Here is a 16,234-nt window from a genome sequence, read left to right as displayed (position 1 = left end):
CGTTCTCCTGAGCGAGGGGAGGTGCAGGTCCTGGCGGCGCCGCGGCGCGCCCGCTGCTGCCCGACGGCTGCGGAGCTGTGACGTCCGGCTTCCCGCCGGTTACGGGGCGGGCAGCGCGCCCGGAGCGCAGTGGGTCGCGCGCCTCGGGGGCGCACGGGCGCGGGGACAGGGGGCAAGGTGGGCGCTGACCGGGGAGGAGGCGAGCGTTCGTGAGGGGAGATGAGGAAGCCGGACGTGAAGATCGTGCTCCTGGGGGACATGAACGTGGGGAAGACGTCGCTGCTTCACAGGTACATGGAGCGACGCTTCCAGGACACGGTCAGCACGGTGGGGGGCGCCTTCTACTTGAAGCAGTGGCGCTCCTACAACATCTCCATCTGGGACACTGCAGGTGAGCGGCGGCGGCACCTTTTTTTGTGTGCTTTCCTGTTAATTTTTAAACTTTCTTGGGTAAAAGACTGGAGAGCGGGGGCAAGAGGGATGGACTTACAGCCCCAAAAGTAGCGTCCCCAAGAGCAGGATGTCCCTGGCCGGAACAAGGTCGGACTTTTGGGAGACAGGTGCCACTGTCTCGGGTTCAGGCCGTTAGTTCCTAGTCGTGCCCTTGTTTTTCCACTCGTCCTTACTTTCTGGCTTCAAAAACTCTCAAGACTGTTTAATTAGTACCTGCAGCATAGCGACTATCCAGGTGGTACTTGAAAAACACCTCTTATTCGCAAGAGAGAATCTGCTTGTTATTTGTATACACAGATGTCATCCGCAGCTTTTGGCTGCAGGTCACTGCTCATTGTAACCGGGAATGTCTCTTGTCTCCCTGACACCCACGTCCTCCCCCCACAAGTTTCAGTTTGTGAAAGTGCTCTTGTAAACTTAAGCTTGGTTGTGAACCCAAACAGCCTTGACGGAGAGGCAGAGTTAGTCTGTTCCTCCGCTTTTATTTACAAAACAGTGAGCTGAAGGACAGCCAGTTTTTTATCCAAGTTCTGTCAAGACGGAGGGAAGTGGAAGGAGTCTCCTCTGGCCTAGTCTGGAGCGTATTTGCATTTCTCAGCATATTTCTCGTCTCCTTAATTTTGGTTTATGTTTTGTGGGTTTGGAATAATTTCCTGTAGCATTTCTAAGATAATGAATACTTTTTGGGGCCTGCATTGTCATTTTTCAAAAGACCTCACTTATTTGTTGTTGTTCTTCATTTAAGCTTTCCATCTATTAGCTCTGCAGAATTGCTGTGGTGATTATAGTGTTCCAGTGGGTTATAGTTCCTTCTTGGAAAAGAGTTTATTTAAATAAATAGAGAAACTGGAAGTAGTCTAACACATTTTTTACAAGTGCAAAACTTTGAAAACCTGAAACTTTAAGGTCTGGTTTCTTTTATGTCAGCACTTTTAAAAGGGATATACCCAGAGGTCTTATCCAGACATTTTCAGTTGCCAACTTTGGTACAACAGACTGCTGAATAAACAAGATTATAACTAATTCTCTTTTCAGCACAGAATTAATGAAGTTCACCGACGTGACTCTGCCCCTTTCCTCAGTGCTTTTTTTGTTGCTGTCTTTTTTGGTTATTATAATAGTCAGCGTACTGACTAATTTTTTGCAGTCATTGTTTTAAACATCAGCCATCCAAGTAACTGTTCCCTGCTCCTCCCTCCACATCTGCTCTCTTCTCAGGAAGCTCTAGTGGCTTAATGGTAAGGAGTTTTCCTGCCAACACAAAGGTATATAGCTCGAATCCATCAGCCGCTCCATGGGAGAAAGAGGGACAGTCTCCTCTTATGCAGTTTACTACCTCTGAAAACCCACTGGAGGGTCTGCTATGAGTCAGTTCCAGCTTGATGGCACTTAACAACAGCAGACTTCTTCCCAGGGCTATGATGTATGATTTCACTGAGACCCTTTCTGTGTCTTGTGCCATCTAGCCCATGGCAACTCCTGACTCATGGCAACTTCATGCATTACAGACTAGAATTTCTCCATAGTTTTCTTAAATCCCCTGGCCTAGTGGGTAAGGAGGATGCTCAGGCCCAGCAGTTTACCCATGGCAGAAAAATGAGCTCTCTCTTCCTGTGTGATCTACAGTTGTCACAAGATCCCTTCAGGAAACCAACAAACAACAAAGTTAAAACTAAACAAACAGCTCATGGCCATCATGTAGGAACTGACTCATAGCTGACTCTCCAGTGAGTGTTTAGAGGCTGTAAATCGTGCAGGAGGAGATGACACATCTTTTCTTCTGCAGACCATCGGGGAGGTGCTTCGGCTTAGCAGTGTAACTCCCTACAGGCTACAACATCTGAGATCTCTTCAGAGCTAAAGAGTATCATTTGCCTTTTAAAAGCAAACCCAAACCACATTTTAGTGATGAGGAAAGGAAGGTGGCAGTAGTTAGGATTCAGATCTTGGTCTTCTATCTTGTTCCAACATTTTTTCCATTGGACCTTTGTGGATTCTCGTCTTTGTTCTTAATTTACTCATGCTCTCATTGGGCAAAGAAATTTGATGTAATCCCTGCATGTTGATATGGTAGTATAAGAACACAAAAGGAAGTCTAACAGTGTATCACCACCCTGATCTTCTCTACTACTCTTTTGATCAGTTTGATGACTGAAAAGATGTTGCCTGCATTATGCAGATGATACAACCTTGCTTGCTAAAGGTGAGGAGGACTTGAAGTGCTTGCTGCCAAAAGAAGATTAAGGATTATAGCTCTTGGTATGGATTGCATCTCAGCATCGAGAAAACAAAATTTCTCATCATTGGGCCAACAGGATAGATGGAGAAAGAATAGAAGTTGTTGGCAGTTCCATCTTACCTGGATTTCCTTGGCATGAATAGTGAGCAGATCAAAAGACGACTTTTGCTTTGAGAAAATCTGCTGTCAGTGACTTCTCCATAGTGCTAATGAGCAGTGATACCAGTCTAAAGCCTAAGGTGTTCCTGATCTGAGCCATGGCCTTTTCATTTGCTTGCAATGCATTTTGAAAGCTGAACAATCACTAAGGCTGATAGAAGAATGAGTGCTCTGAGTTGTGGTACTGGAGAAGGGTGTTGAATATCCCAGGGATTTCCCAGAGAACAAACATGGACTCTCCTGGAAAAAGTGAAGCCAGGGTGCTTGGTGGAGGCAAGGATGGTGGAACTCTGTCTCATTTACTTTGAGCATGTTGTCTGGAGGAGTCTGTCCTTGGAAAAGGACATCACGCTTCTAAAGGTGGAGGGTCAGCTCAAGAGCAGAAGACCCTCAGTGAGATGGAGTGACTTTACCAGTGGGATCAGGTGTGGCAGAGACAGTGTGATTGGCTCAGAAAGGGTAAAGTTCAGAGTCTTTGTTCATAGGGTTGCTGTGAGTTATGTGCCAACTTGATAGCACATAACAGTTATTGTCGGGTAATTACAAACTGAGCGCCTCCTAATGTACCAGGCCCTGCTTTAGGGCTTGGCTTCTAGCATTGAGCGCTTACTTGCTGCTTCCTGACATTAACATTCCAGAGAAGGAAAGACAAACAAGAAAACAAATAACTTCTATTTTCTAATTTCTTATTTAAGAATTGCTCTGAAGAAAACATGACAGGATGATGAGCGATGAGCTTGCTAGTTGAGTCTTTTGTTGTTTGAAACAGCAGCTTTTGACTGTCCTTGAAAAGGAAGGACCAGGCCCTTGTGGTGTAGTGCATTACATGTTGGGCTACTAACCATAAGGTCAGTGATTTGGATCCAAGAGCTGCTTCTCAGGAGAAAGATGAGGCTGTTTCCTCTGTTAAAGATTTACAGCCTTGAGTGGAGTGGACTTGAGGGGAGGGATTGTGTAACAATGAAAGAATTTTTCTTTTTTCTTTTCAAGAAGAGTGAATTGGGGGGAGGAGGTGGTCAGGGAGAAAAGTGCAACCGTGAGTGACTGGAAACCCTAAGTCTCTGTAAAAGTTCATTTAAATTAATGAAAAAAATGTTAAAAAAAAAAAAAAAGGATTTTTACAGCTTTGGAAAACCCATGGAGGGACACTACAAGGTGGAATCAACCTGATGGCAGTAGGTTTGCTTTCTGGTTTGTTTTTTAAAGACTAAGACCATGGGAGGTGGCACAGACAAGGAATTTAAATCCCAGATTTTGGAGCTAAATTGCGTATCTTTTATTCCCTGATCAGCTGCTGTTTCAGTTTCTCACTGTTGCTTCAGTGGGTAGAAACTTTTGAGGATGTTGCCATAATAAGCTGAATGTATTTTGCCAGAAATTGGACTGTAGTAGTCAGAATGATGTGCTCCCCAAAGGTCGTTTTTTGACTTAAAATTTCGTCCCTCATTTTGCATCTTTTTCTCTTACGTGTTGTTATAAACAGCAAGAAACTAACCACGCCTTCATGTACTTTTGTTTTAGATCTTCTCTGCTCTCCTAAGTTCATCCTCTACACATTCTGATTTTGGCATAACTTCAGGGCACCGTGCCCTTGAACTTTTTGCGTTGTATGACAAGTATTTTCTCCAGTTTCTAGTAACACATAGTCCTAATTTTCATCTGAGCTGTTCTCTGGCAGGGGAGCTCAGCCCTGGTGTCTATCACACTGGTTAAATGCTAGTGGCTGCTAGTCAGAAGGTCAGTAGTTCAAACCTGCCAGCCATCCTATGGGAGAAAGATGTAGCAGTCTACTTCTGTGAGATTACAGCCAGGGTAACCTTAAGGAGCACTTCTACTTTGTCACTATGTGTCAGAATGACTTAAAGGAAAAGAGGGTTCTAATAGGTAGCATCTTTGATTATTGTAACTTTTGATGATTTATTTAGATGTCCTTCAAGAAGCTATATGCTTTCGTTACTATGTTCCTTACTCACTTTGAATCCTTATTAAAAGAGTAACTAAAAATCCCTATATCTATTAATCTGGTAAAGACAGCCTAGGCTTTTTCTGTAATACTCCTCAAAATTTCTTTCAGCCTCTGCCCAGTACCAAGTGCTGTAGCCACACCACACTTTCAGGTATTTATTACTGCATTGCCACATATCTAATATCTGTACTAGTCTCCTATTGTTGCCTTAATAAATGACCATAAATTGAGTGACTGAAAACCACCCACATTAATTTTCTTGGAGTTGAAGGTCAGAAGTCTTAAGTCTTGATTTTTAGTGGTCTAAAATCAAGGTGTCAGGAGAGTTATACTTTCTTTGAAGGCTCATTGCACGATTCTGTTTTCTTGGTTTGCCACTCTCTGGGGGCTACCCTCAACAAGATGGATTGGCACTGACAATAACTGTAGGCTGGACATGGTTGAGGATGGCACAGGATGGGACAAGGTTCTCCTCTGTCCATAGGATTGCCATGAGGCTTAGTCTGCTTGATGGCACCTACGTGGTAAGGAGTTTCACCATTAGCCCAAAAGCAAATGGTTCGAATCTACCAACTTTTCTGAGGAGAAAGATGGACAGTGTCCTCCCCTGCGACTTACTGTCTCTGGAAACCTGCTGGAGGGTCAGGTCTGACTCATTGGTGCACAACAACAATAATAACGGGAGCCACTTATATTCATTGGTTTATCTTCTGAGTCAGCAGTGGCCAGGCAAGTCTTTCTCAGAGTGCAGCACTGACGCTCTGCTTCATTCTTCCATATTTAAAGGACTTCCTCATGACATAATCTATAGGGAGCTGCACTGATAACCCAATTCTGCTGATTCAAATCCACCAACTGCTCCAAGGAAAAATATAGACAATCTTCCCATGTGATTTATAATTGTGATTTGACAGTGAGTCTGTTGTCTTGACTGGGCCCCCTTGGATATTCTAGGCCAGCCTCTTTAATATGTAATTAAGGCCCTTAATTCCACCTGCAGCTTTTCATTTTTTCTTCGTTAAAACAACACAGTTTCGGGGGATTAGGATGCCTTTGGAGAGCCATTATTCTGTCTACCACAGCAGCAGGCTAAATAGACTACTGCGTGATTGTGCCATATCTATTTTCCTCACCTGTAAAATGGATTTAATTGTAACACCTACCTAAAGTATAGCTCCTAGCAATAACTGGATTAATGTTGCAAAGTGCTTAGAACAGTAGATGAAACATTGTGTTAAGTGTTTGCTAAGTCAGTGTCTCCTAGCAGTGCCTGCACACAAGCACCCGCAAGCATGTTACAAAGGCAGAAGGGAGGCTGGTGAATAATTGGGAGATAAATGGAGAGGTCATAGAGAGGAAGGAAAGGGGGAGGAAATGCTTGTGGTGAGCAGTGGTTAAAGAGTTAGAATAATAGTTGCTACATGTGATACTGAAATACTTCCAGATATCCATAAGTCCTTGTGGTATTTAATTCCTCCTTTTGCATTAAATTAAGCTCCAAGGCTGTCTGGAATCAAGCCAGGAGTCTAGTGATAACTAGCTTGATACATGAAAGGCAAAGACTGTCTCGTTTTTTATACTTTTTTTTTGGGGGGGGGGCGTTGTGCTATGATTGAACTATGAGAGAAGAAATTTCCTCAATTGTGGTCTCAACCAGAAAGTCAGAACCAGAAAGTTTTGAAGTGCACTTCAGGGAAACTTCCATGCTTTGTGCTGTCATTGCCAGAGGCCCCAGCTGCTCTCTTCTGGCTTTACTGTCAGAGGGATGTTGATGAAGGACCTTGCCTTCTGAGAGGACCTGGGGTGTGGGCGGCTCTGGAACCTATGTGACGTAAGGTGGGGCTGCCAACATTGAAGGCTCTTTGGTGTGAAGTAGAAATGATTTGGAGTCTCAGTATCGGTTTTTGAAATTTCAGACTACTTGACTTGTATAAGAGGCAGTTAAAGCCTTGTTCTATATTTCACTCCAGATAGGCTTGATGAGTGGGTGTTAAAACTTTATTACAGGAAGGCAGATTAGATCTGTGCATAACTGGGACTGGGCCAGCTGCCTTGCAGAATGGGGTGCTCCCTGCCATTTGTATTTTGATGTTGCTATTTATATGAGTGCCACCACGTGCCAGCGTCCACGTGAGGACTTCAGGTCGTTCACTCCTGACAGCCTCATACCATCTTCCTGGAAAGTGTTAACATCATCAAGTTACCCATCAGGAGACAAAGTGACAGAAGGGAAGCAGTTCCCCAAAGTCATGTAAATTGTGAACGATGACCCTGAAATGAAACCAGAATTGTGTCCGTTTAGCTCCAAGACTGTGCTCTTAAATGTCATTGTGAAATCCAGGTCTAAATGCCTGTTGGTTCATGGATTATGGTAGTGATTTCATAACTGGACCAGATATTGCCCTATAAGGAAGAATCTTGTTGAGTGTAGAATTTCAGCATCCACCAGTCTCTCCCTGACTCATGGGATGGAGAGGTCTGTAGAAATACAGGCTCTCCAGGGAATGGAGATGCTGCTTTGCTGGAGTAGGCTGTTCTTAGAGTCATGGCAGTTGGCTGAAGATCCTTTTTTTTTTAATTAAAAAAACTTTAGTACTTGCTATGCATCAGAAAGCTGGGTAATGACTAGGGATGATGGAAGGAGAATTGATGCCTTTGAGCTGTGGTGCTGGAGAAGAGTATTGAATGGACAGCTAGGAGAACAAACAGTTTTGTCCTGGAGAGGGTGTAATCAGGCTGCTCCTTAGAGGCAAGGATTCTGAAGCTTTGTTTGACATACTTTGGACATGTTGCAAGGAGGGGACCAGTCCTTGGAGGGGGTCGTCATGCTTAGGAGGGTGGAGGGACAGCACAAGAGAAGAAGACCCTCTCTGAGGCGGATTGAATCAGTGACTGGGGTAATGGGGTTAGGTGTGTCAGAGACTATAAGATTGGCACAGGATAGAACAGGGTATAAGGCTGATGTGCCTAGGGTCACTGTGAGTCACAAGTGACTTGATGGTACATAACAACAACAGCAACAGTACTGAGGAGTTTCAAGTTCTATCTTGGTGCCTGGAAAAGGAAAAATTTAATTGTTAATGTCTGTGAGCCAGCTCAAAGTCTTGGCACATAAATGTTAGTACTTTGAATTGCTGTGCTATCTGTGGGAAACACCATGCTGTATTTATGAAGGATAGGGCTCGTGCATGGTAAAAATGACAGGCAGAATGAACCATCCAATTTTGAAGAATGAGAATCTCCCCTATGGTACTCTTTCCACTCTACACAAAGGCCACAGCGCCTAACTCTGTCCAGATACTAAAGTACAAAAAGCACACCCAGAACATGCCCAGAAGGAGTGTAACAGTAGATTTATTGTGAGTAGACATGGTTGGAATTGGGCAGCATTGACCTGGCAAGTGGTGATGGTCCTCAATATGGCAGCCTACCATTTTGCGAACTCCATTGTAAGTTGATTCTGATGTAAGTCCAGTACTGTCAACCTCACTCAGTTTCCCCCCGATTTTAATTATTATTGCCTTTTAGTATCAGTATTTCTAGAAATCTTTGTCTTTGTAGATTGGAAACATTCCATATAAACATACAAGTGTATTTTAGTACATATATATACATACATATATAAAAAAATACTATTTAAGTTGTCTCATGTTGGCATTGTGTCCGTTGTAGAAATAACTATGGAAGGTTCTGAATCACTGTACCATCCTAGACAATGGGTATAGTATTTCTAGTCAGAAAAGTAGGGAGAGTTGTGTAGATGGCCTTGTAATTTTTCTTAACAGATTTTGCAGTAACACTTCACTGCTCTTCAAATCTGCCTTTTTTTCTTTTTGTTTTAAGTTTGTTCTGAGATTTTAATGAAAGGTTATAGAGAACTTGAATTTCCATTCCTTCATTGTTGCACATTTCCCCACTGCCCACCCTCCTTAGTTTGCTTTTCTCTTTGAAAAAAAAAATTCTTTCACTGTTGTACAATCCACACACACACACCCCTACCCCCCACCCCCCAGTCCACTTTACAGCTCTTATTCTGGACTGTTGTCATGCAAATACTTAATCATATATTCCTTTTAAGCAGTTCTATTCCTCATCTGTTTCGGTACTGTGTACGTTATTTTCAGCTTTAGCAAAACAAACAACATTTGCACTCATGTTTTCAAGCAACTAAAATTCCAGATTTCGTTTAGAAAAAAACTCCAGTTAATCTTTCACTGTAAATTTTTTAATAATATCTCTCATTCTTCTTTCTTATTATTTCTTTCTTCTTTAGAATTTCTTTCCTCTTCAGAGTCCATTAAATCCTGTTCTCTCAATTTCCTGTCTTTACAATCTGTGAGCTCTCCCACATCAGTGTTAGTGAGTTCTAAATGCAGCATTCTTGCTATATGGATGGTTTCTCCCCTGACGCCTGCCATCATATCCTGATTCAGTGCTTGGAGCATGTTCACAGAAGTCAGCACTTTTTTCCATTTTATCATAACCTCCTCCAAGGAATATGTAATAATCCAGATACTGATGATCATAAGTGTGATTTTTCATAGACGGAATAAGTCATAAGTCAGAACCTACCTGTTTGTATATGGAAGGCCCTCTTCAGAGAATCTGTAGAGAGGATGGGTCGTATAGGTCATTGCCATGCTGTTTTTCCCCGGGATCGCATCAGAGCACCCATCGGGTTCCAGGGTTGTAGAAACTGAATCACTAAGAATGTGCCATCCGTTTTGCTGTCCGACTCTGGGTTCCTGCTCCCAGAAACTGGCTACAAAAAAACAACTCAAAGCCCACTGTGAACAAGTCAGATCTGACTCATAGCATCACTCACCAGGTTCTGGGGCTATAAATCTGTAAACCTTTATGAGAGAAGACTGCCTGTCTTTCTCCTACAGAGAGGCTGGCACATTCAGACTATCTTAACTGGTACCCCACATACAGTGCAATTCGCTACTACCTTTGGATGGCTGCACGGTGCTAATTCCCTGGGAACGCAATGCCCAAGGCACCTCAAGTCTGCTAAGCTGCTTACGAAGATGAGTTGAAGGTGATTTTAGGAAAACTGTTCCTTGAAGGGTAAAGGCTTACGTAAGAGTCCTCTCCATAGCTACAGAAATTTCCCAAGAAGTTTTAAATGAAATGATTGTGGAACTCATGATTCCATTAAATGCTTTAAATAGCGCTTCGCTTTCTACCTTCGACTGTGTGCTCACCTTGAGCTAGACTGGAATGGCAGTATGGTTACGACATGCTTTCTTTGAAAATTGTTCTGGAAAAATCCCAGTTAACATTTGGGATCTGAAAGCAAACCTCCTCTGTTGTAGGTGGGCCTGCATTTTCCTCTCTTCCGAGGACTTGGAATGGTGCCTTCTGGGTGTAAGACATCACGAGCTGAATTCCTGTGTGGTCAAATATCTGCTTTCCTTGCCAAAAACAATGGTTCAGAAATCAGTGTGGGGTCAGCCATTGATGTGGGCATTCAGATGGGTAGGAGAAAACCTAGTCCTTTGAAGTTCCACAGAAGCAGACAGAACAGCAGTGTTCTTAGACGTTTCAAAGAGCTGTAGATTCCTAGTGACTGTCCACTCTGAAAGGGCTGGCTGGTAAAGGTCCTGGACGTGGTTGTTGTTAGGTGCCACTGAGTCCACCATGGCTCCTCACACTCCTGCGAACAGCAGGTAGGAGCCTTGCCCTATCCTGTGCCGTCTTCACACTCAAGCTCATTGGTAAAGTTGCCCGCCTTGGTGAGGCTTAGTCTCTCTTTCATTGACCTTCCACCTTTCCCGCATGATGATTTTTTCCCCAAGGGTCAGCCTGACAACATGCCCAAGTAGATGAGAAGAATCTCCTTGCTTCTTTTTTTTATTATCATTAAATTTTATTAGTTTTAATGAACATTTACAGAGATTTTGGGTTTTCATTCATTCATTGTTGCACTGTTTTCTCCACCCTCCTCCCCAGTTCGTTCTTCCCCCCCCATATCTGTTTTAATTGTCCAATTGCCACAGTGCTTGTCAAAGCCAGTTCTTATTAATCTCCTTTGTCAGTGTGTCCCTTGCCATTCCCTATCACTCCTCCCTGAGAGAGACTTCACCCTGATTCATAAGGAAAAGGGGATGGCATATTCTCTTAGTTACTTCCTGCTGAAAAGGGACACTGTGGGTTTCAGGGTGAAGGTCTTCTCTCACTACTCTAAAGGGCCCCTTTGGCAGTAGGAAACACATAGACTATTATGGAGATTGATTTTGGAATTTAGATGCACTGTTATCAATTGTGCTTAGCTGTACATGTTCATATCCTTGAAGATATATCATGGAAGTGTTGCAGCCTAGAAGATACAAATTTAACTAACAAGTTAAAAGTACATGAGTCAAAAATTGAAAAGCAATAGTATTCTGAGTAGAGGTTCTAATAGTGGCACAAATCAAGTTACAGAGGTAAGGTGGTTCCATTGCCATCCTTACTCTAACTTAATTCTTTTTTTTAATTTAAATTTGTTATTAATTTCAGTGAAAATTTACAGAGGCTTTGGATTTCCATTCATTCATTGTTGTAGATTTGTCCCCTCCCAAGGCTCTCCCCCACCAGATATTACCTTCTTGGAAAAGTAAAAGAAAAGATCCTTTCATTATTTTACAAACCCTCCCCCAGGTCCACTCCACCATGTAGCCATCGCTCTAGACTCCTGTCATGACAGAAATACCTAATCACATATCTCTTTTAAACAGTTTTCTCCCTTCTCTGTTTCAGTGCAGTATACATTATTGAACCCATCTTACTCAGTCTCTCCCCAACCCCAAGGACAGTCCCATTCTACAACAGTGGCACCATGCAATATTTGTCCTTTTGTGACTGGGATATTTCACTCAGCATAATGTTCTCCAGAGTCAACCATTTTGAGTAATATTGCATGAGTTCCTTGTTTTTTAATGCAGCATAGTATTCCATTGTGCGAATATACCACAGCTTCTCTAGCCATTCGTTTGTTGATGGGCACTTAGGTTGTTTCCAGCTCCTTGCTATTGTGAACAAAGCTGCAGTAAACATGGGTGTGCATATATCTGCTTGGGTGTCAGTTATGGACTCTTCGGGGTATATTCTCAGTAGTGGTATTGCTGGGTCAAATGGCATCTCTATTTGCAACTTTTTGAGAAAGCGCCATACCGCTTTCCACAGGGGTTGCACCATTTTACACTCCCACCAACAGTGAATAAGAGTTCCAGTTTCTCCACAACCTCGCCTGCATTTATTGCTTGCTGTTCTGGGGTGAGATGATATCTCATAGTTGTTTTAATTTTCATCTCTCTTAGGGCTAGGGATTTTGAGCATTTCTTCATGTGCTTGTTAGCCATCTGAATGTCGTCTTCAGTTAAGTGCCTGTTCATATCCTGTGCCCATTTTTCTATTGGATTCTTTACCTTTATCTTGTTGTGGTGATCTCCTTGCTTCTAAGGAGTGCTGTGGTTGTACGTCCTCTAAAACAGACCCAAACAGAGTGAAATGTGGAACAACACTCAAGAAAAAAAAAGGCAAAGCTAATTCATTTGATAGAAATTGGTGGAATCCCGAAGACTACAACTCTTAGTCAGCCTTAGAGTTTGGATCAAAATTTATTGCTGCCAAGTTGGAATTGACCTATAGTTGACCCTTGAGCAAGTTTTTAGAGGCTGTAAGTCATGAATGGGAAAAGATTGGCCATCTGTTTCCTTTGGAATAGCTGTGGATTCAACTTGACTTGCCTTTGAGTTGACATTGCAGCTCCTTACCCATTAGGGTACCAGAGACCCCTAACCAAACCTGTAAGGCCTGTAAGGTGAACAGTAACACCAGTACATACTCCTTAGAGAGTGGGCCCTGCAAGATCAAAGAAGCAGCGTTTGCCCAGGGATAAACACAGCTCAGCAGGCAGGAAGGGGCAGGATTGGAAGGATTAAAGAGCTATAGGAAGGAGTGGGATGAGTTCGTTATATAGCAGGTTTATCATTAATGTATCACAAATGAACAATGTAGATGAGAAATTGAATGGAAATAAAATTTTCTTGGTAAGCTTTCACTCAAATCACAATTAAAAAAGAAATTTTAAAAAGAAAACAATTATAGGACCAAAGGAGAATAGACGTTTATGAACAGCTCCATTTTCTGGGATGCTCAGAGCCCTCTTGGAGGGGACGCTGTGGGAATTCTGTGGGTAGGAAGAGTTATTTAAGGCTCATTAGTGTGATGTTAAAGGAATTCAGGTGGCACAATGGTTAAAAATTGCTAAAATTAGAGTGGGTAATTTGAACCCACCAGCCAGTCCTCATGGCACTCTGATGGCATGGAGAGTAGGGATTGTAATGCTAATTCAAAGGCGGCACTTTTTTTTACATTATTTACTTTATATTGGTTTGCTTGCAAAGGTCCTATACATTGCATTTTACACTGTTCTTCATTCACATTATGTTTCATACAGTCATTCCCAGGTATTATTTTTTTATAAAACTAGTCACCATTAGACTATGCCCACTATTACCCTGTCTTTTCAGGTCCCCGCCAGATCTTTCCCATTTCCTTTACCTCCCTTTACCCATCAGATTGTGCAACCCTGTGATTTAGCCCCTACCCATCCTCGACACTCTGCTCTCAGCCCTTTACCCTTGGGTCCCCATACATGTTTTTCTAGTTATCCTTCTATTTTTTACAATAATGGTCTCAGACAGTATTTGTCCTTATGAGACTGAGTTAGTTCACTCAGTTTGAATCCACCAGTAGCTCCATAGAAGAAAGATGGGCAGTTCCTTCTGGGTTTGATTTACAATTCCCAGAAAACCTTTGGGAAAGTCAGCTATGACTTGGTTCCGATGCAGTGAGTAAGTATGAGACAGTCCTCAGGAGAAAGTTGAGAGAGTCTGCTTCTGTAAAACATGGCTTTGGAAAACATGTGGGGAAGGTTCCCCTCTGTCCTGTAGAGGGACTTTTATGTTTTGTGATGGACTGGAGGGCAGAAGGTGAATGAGTACTATAGTGTTGATTCAGGGAAAGCTTAACTAATTAATTAGGTCAACACTATTTGTTATTAGCTAATACCTGAATCACATTTAAAATCTTTGGTAGCTGATTTTATGCTTCATTATCTTAAGTTCACAGGAGAAATAGGAGCATTATGATGCTTGTTAACATGGAAATTGAACTTGTTCCTCTCACTACATCAAGAGGATACAAAATCCCTGTAAGTGGAGTAATTTCATACACAGGCATGCACACATTTAAACCACTGTCCTGAGAATAACAGTTTCATCCCCGTGGTGACTGATTTTTATGGCGTGGCCATATTGATGTTTTCTTTTCATCAAGTCAGCCCCCAAACCTGGCTCCCAATTGCTGAGATGAGTTTCTCAGGCCTCCTGGAGAAGTCGCCTTCACTACTCAAAGCTTTCCCCAGGCTCTCAAAGCTTGTCTGTATCCTTTTCTCCTCATAGTGCCTTATATCATTATCTAAATACATGATTTTTAAATGTTAATTCAAAAACAGATATGCTCAGCCTTTCCTTGATTCTCACCTTTGCCTATGGCATTTCTTACTCAAGATACTCTCTCTTGGCATTGCTTGACTTTAATTTTATCTCCACTTTCAGTGTCACTCCATTCAAGAGCATTTAGTTCTTGGTCATTATCGTGGGCCATTAAAGTAGGGATTCCCTCTTCTTTGAAACTGTTCTGCAAAATGATCTTCTAACCACTTATTAATACAGACTTTTATTTAGGATCACTGGTTGGATAGTGGTTAAAACACTTGACTGCTAACAACATCAAAGTTGTTAGTTCAAACTCACCATCCACTCTGTAGAGGAAAGGTGAGGAGGCAGTTTGTGCCCATAAAGACCTGCAGCTTTGGCAACTGTGGAAGTAGTTTTGATTTTAGGAGTTGTCCCCACCCTCCCTTTGTCTTTTTCTCTGACGCACAGTTTATAATCTCCCTAGAATCTACTACATTACTTAAGGTATATTTTAAACCAAAGTTTTTGCTCAGTGAAGTTATTTAAAGCAATGGGAAGCATTTGGAAAGGATAGTATTAGTAATTTCCTTTATGATGTGTGAGAAAACTGGTATGAAAAATACCATTGTCGCAAACTCTATAATAAAACTAGTGATATGCCAGGGGTTATATGGTACTAAAGTATTGGTCTATGTCATTAATTATATTGTGTCCTTAAAATAAATTCCGTAGTAACTCCCTCAGAACACCTTCCTGAAAATGGAATTGGGGTGATGACTAAGTTCTGGATGATTTTGAGAATTTACTGGCATTTCTATGTACAGTGGAACTGTGGTGGGCCAGCAGTGAGGAGTTGTGCAGCCTTCCGAAAGGCATATGCAGGTCAAATCCACCGCTTACACCGCAGGAGAAAGGTGAGCAATCTCTTCTCCTCCCATGCAATTTACTGTGTGTGAAAACCCACGGTCGGGTCAGGAGTGAGTGAGTTCCAACTCCACGGCATATAACAACAACGGAAGGAGATTGTCCAGCGTAGCAGTATGTGATCTCTCTCATCTGCTTATGTGAAAAAGCATATTGAATGAGCTTTTGCTTCTACAAAGCTCATGTTGAATGAGCTTTTGCCTCTACAAAGACCAAAAATCAGGCATCTCAAAGCTGTTTTAGAGAATAGATCTGGCTTCGAAAGTAGCAGTACAATGTTTAAATATTTAGCATAAGCTGCAAGCTTGTTTAAGCACCGCAGAGCACATAGGAATGAGCACAGTCTAGCTTATAGGCTAGAGTTCAAAACCAGCTGAATAGCTTAACTGAAAAATCCGAATTTTTCTAGAGCGTTGATTATATGCTTAGGAAGAAAATGTTTTTGTTTTTTGGTAGAGTAGCAAAAGATCTTCTCTTTCTTAAAGGTGTCTGTCTTTATTTGTAAAACTACTGCTTCTGATGAGAGTGACATGACCTTCGGGGTAGGGGTGGGAGAGAGGAGGTGTTATGGCTGCTGTGAGGCTGTGGGGAGGAACTTGCCAGTTCTCATTTTGGTCTGAGATCACTTCACTGTCTCTTCATCCCACTGTTCAATGTTACTGTTCACTTTTAAGATTTCCCAGTAGTAATTTTAAGTTTGTTTCCACTTTGTTAGGACTCCCAACATTTCTCAGAAAGGAAGGTATTTTTATACCAACTTCTCTGGGATTTAGGGAGCTGAGATTGTCCAGTCGGTAGTGAGCTGTGTTGCTAAACTGAAGGCTGCTTGTCCTCTGTAGTTCTAATCCATAAGCAACTCCAAGGGAGAAAGATGGCCAGTCACCTTCCATTGAGATTTACCATCTAGGAAACCCAGGGGAGGGTCCCTCTGAGTTGGAATAGATCAATAGCAATGAGTCTTTAGAATTTAAGTCCGAGTAGCACTTTGTACCAATGTTGTGATAACTCAAAAGAGCCTTTTTT

At 42.3% G+C, this 16,234-nt stretch overlaps 1 protein-coding gene across 1 annotated transcript in view; it reads left to right on the top strand.

Annotated features, from left to right (window-relative positions):
• Positions 1-219: 219 nt before the first annotated feature.
• Positions 220-16,234, top strand: part of RAB20 (RAB20, member RAS oncogene family) — a 51,248-nt gene continuing 35,233 nt past the window's right edge. The window contains exon 1 of the mRNA XM_006901563.1: positions 220-391. Coding sequence (XP_006901625.1) covers positions 220-391 — 172 coding nt within the window. The remainder of the gene's footprint in view (positions 392-16,234) is intronic.

This window comes from Elephantulus edwardii, unplaced genomic scaffold, assembly GCF_000299155.1.
Source record: "Elephantulus edwardii isolate Elephantulus edwardi_28Jun2011 unplaced genomic scaffold, EleEdw1.0 scaffold00332, whole genome shotgun sequence".
Classification (NCBI taxonomy): Eukaryota; Metazoa; Chordata; class Mammalia; order Macroscelidea; family Macroscelididae; genus Elephantulus; species Elephantulus edwardii.
The sequence above is the reverse complement of the archived record's forward strand: the minus strand, read 5'-3'. Positions and strand labels throughout refer to the sequence as shown.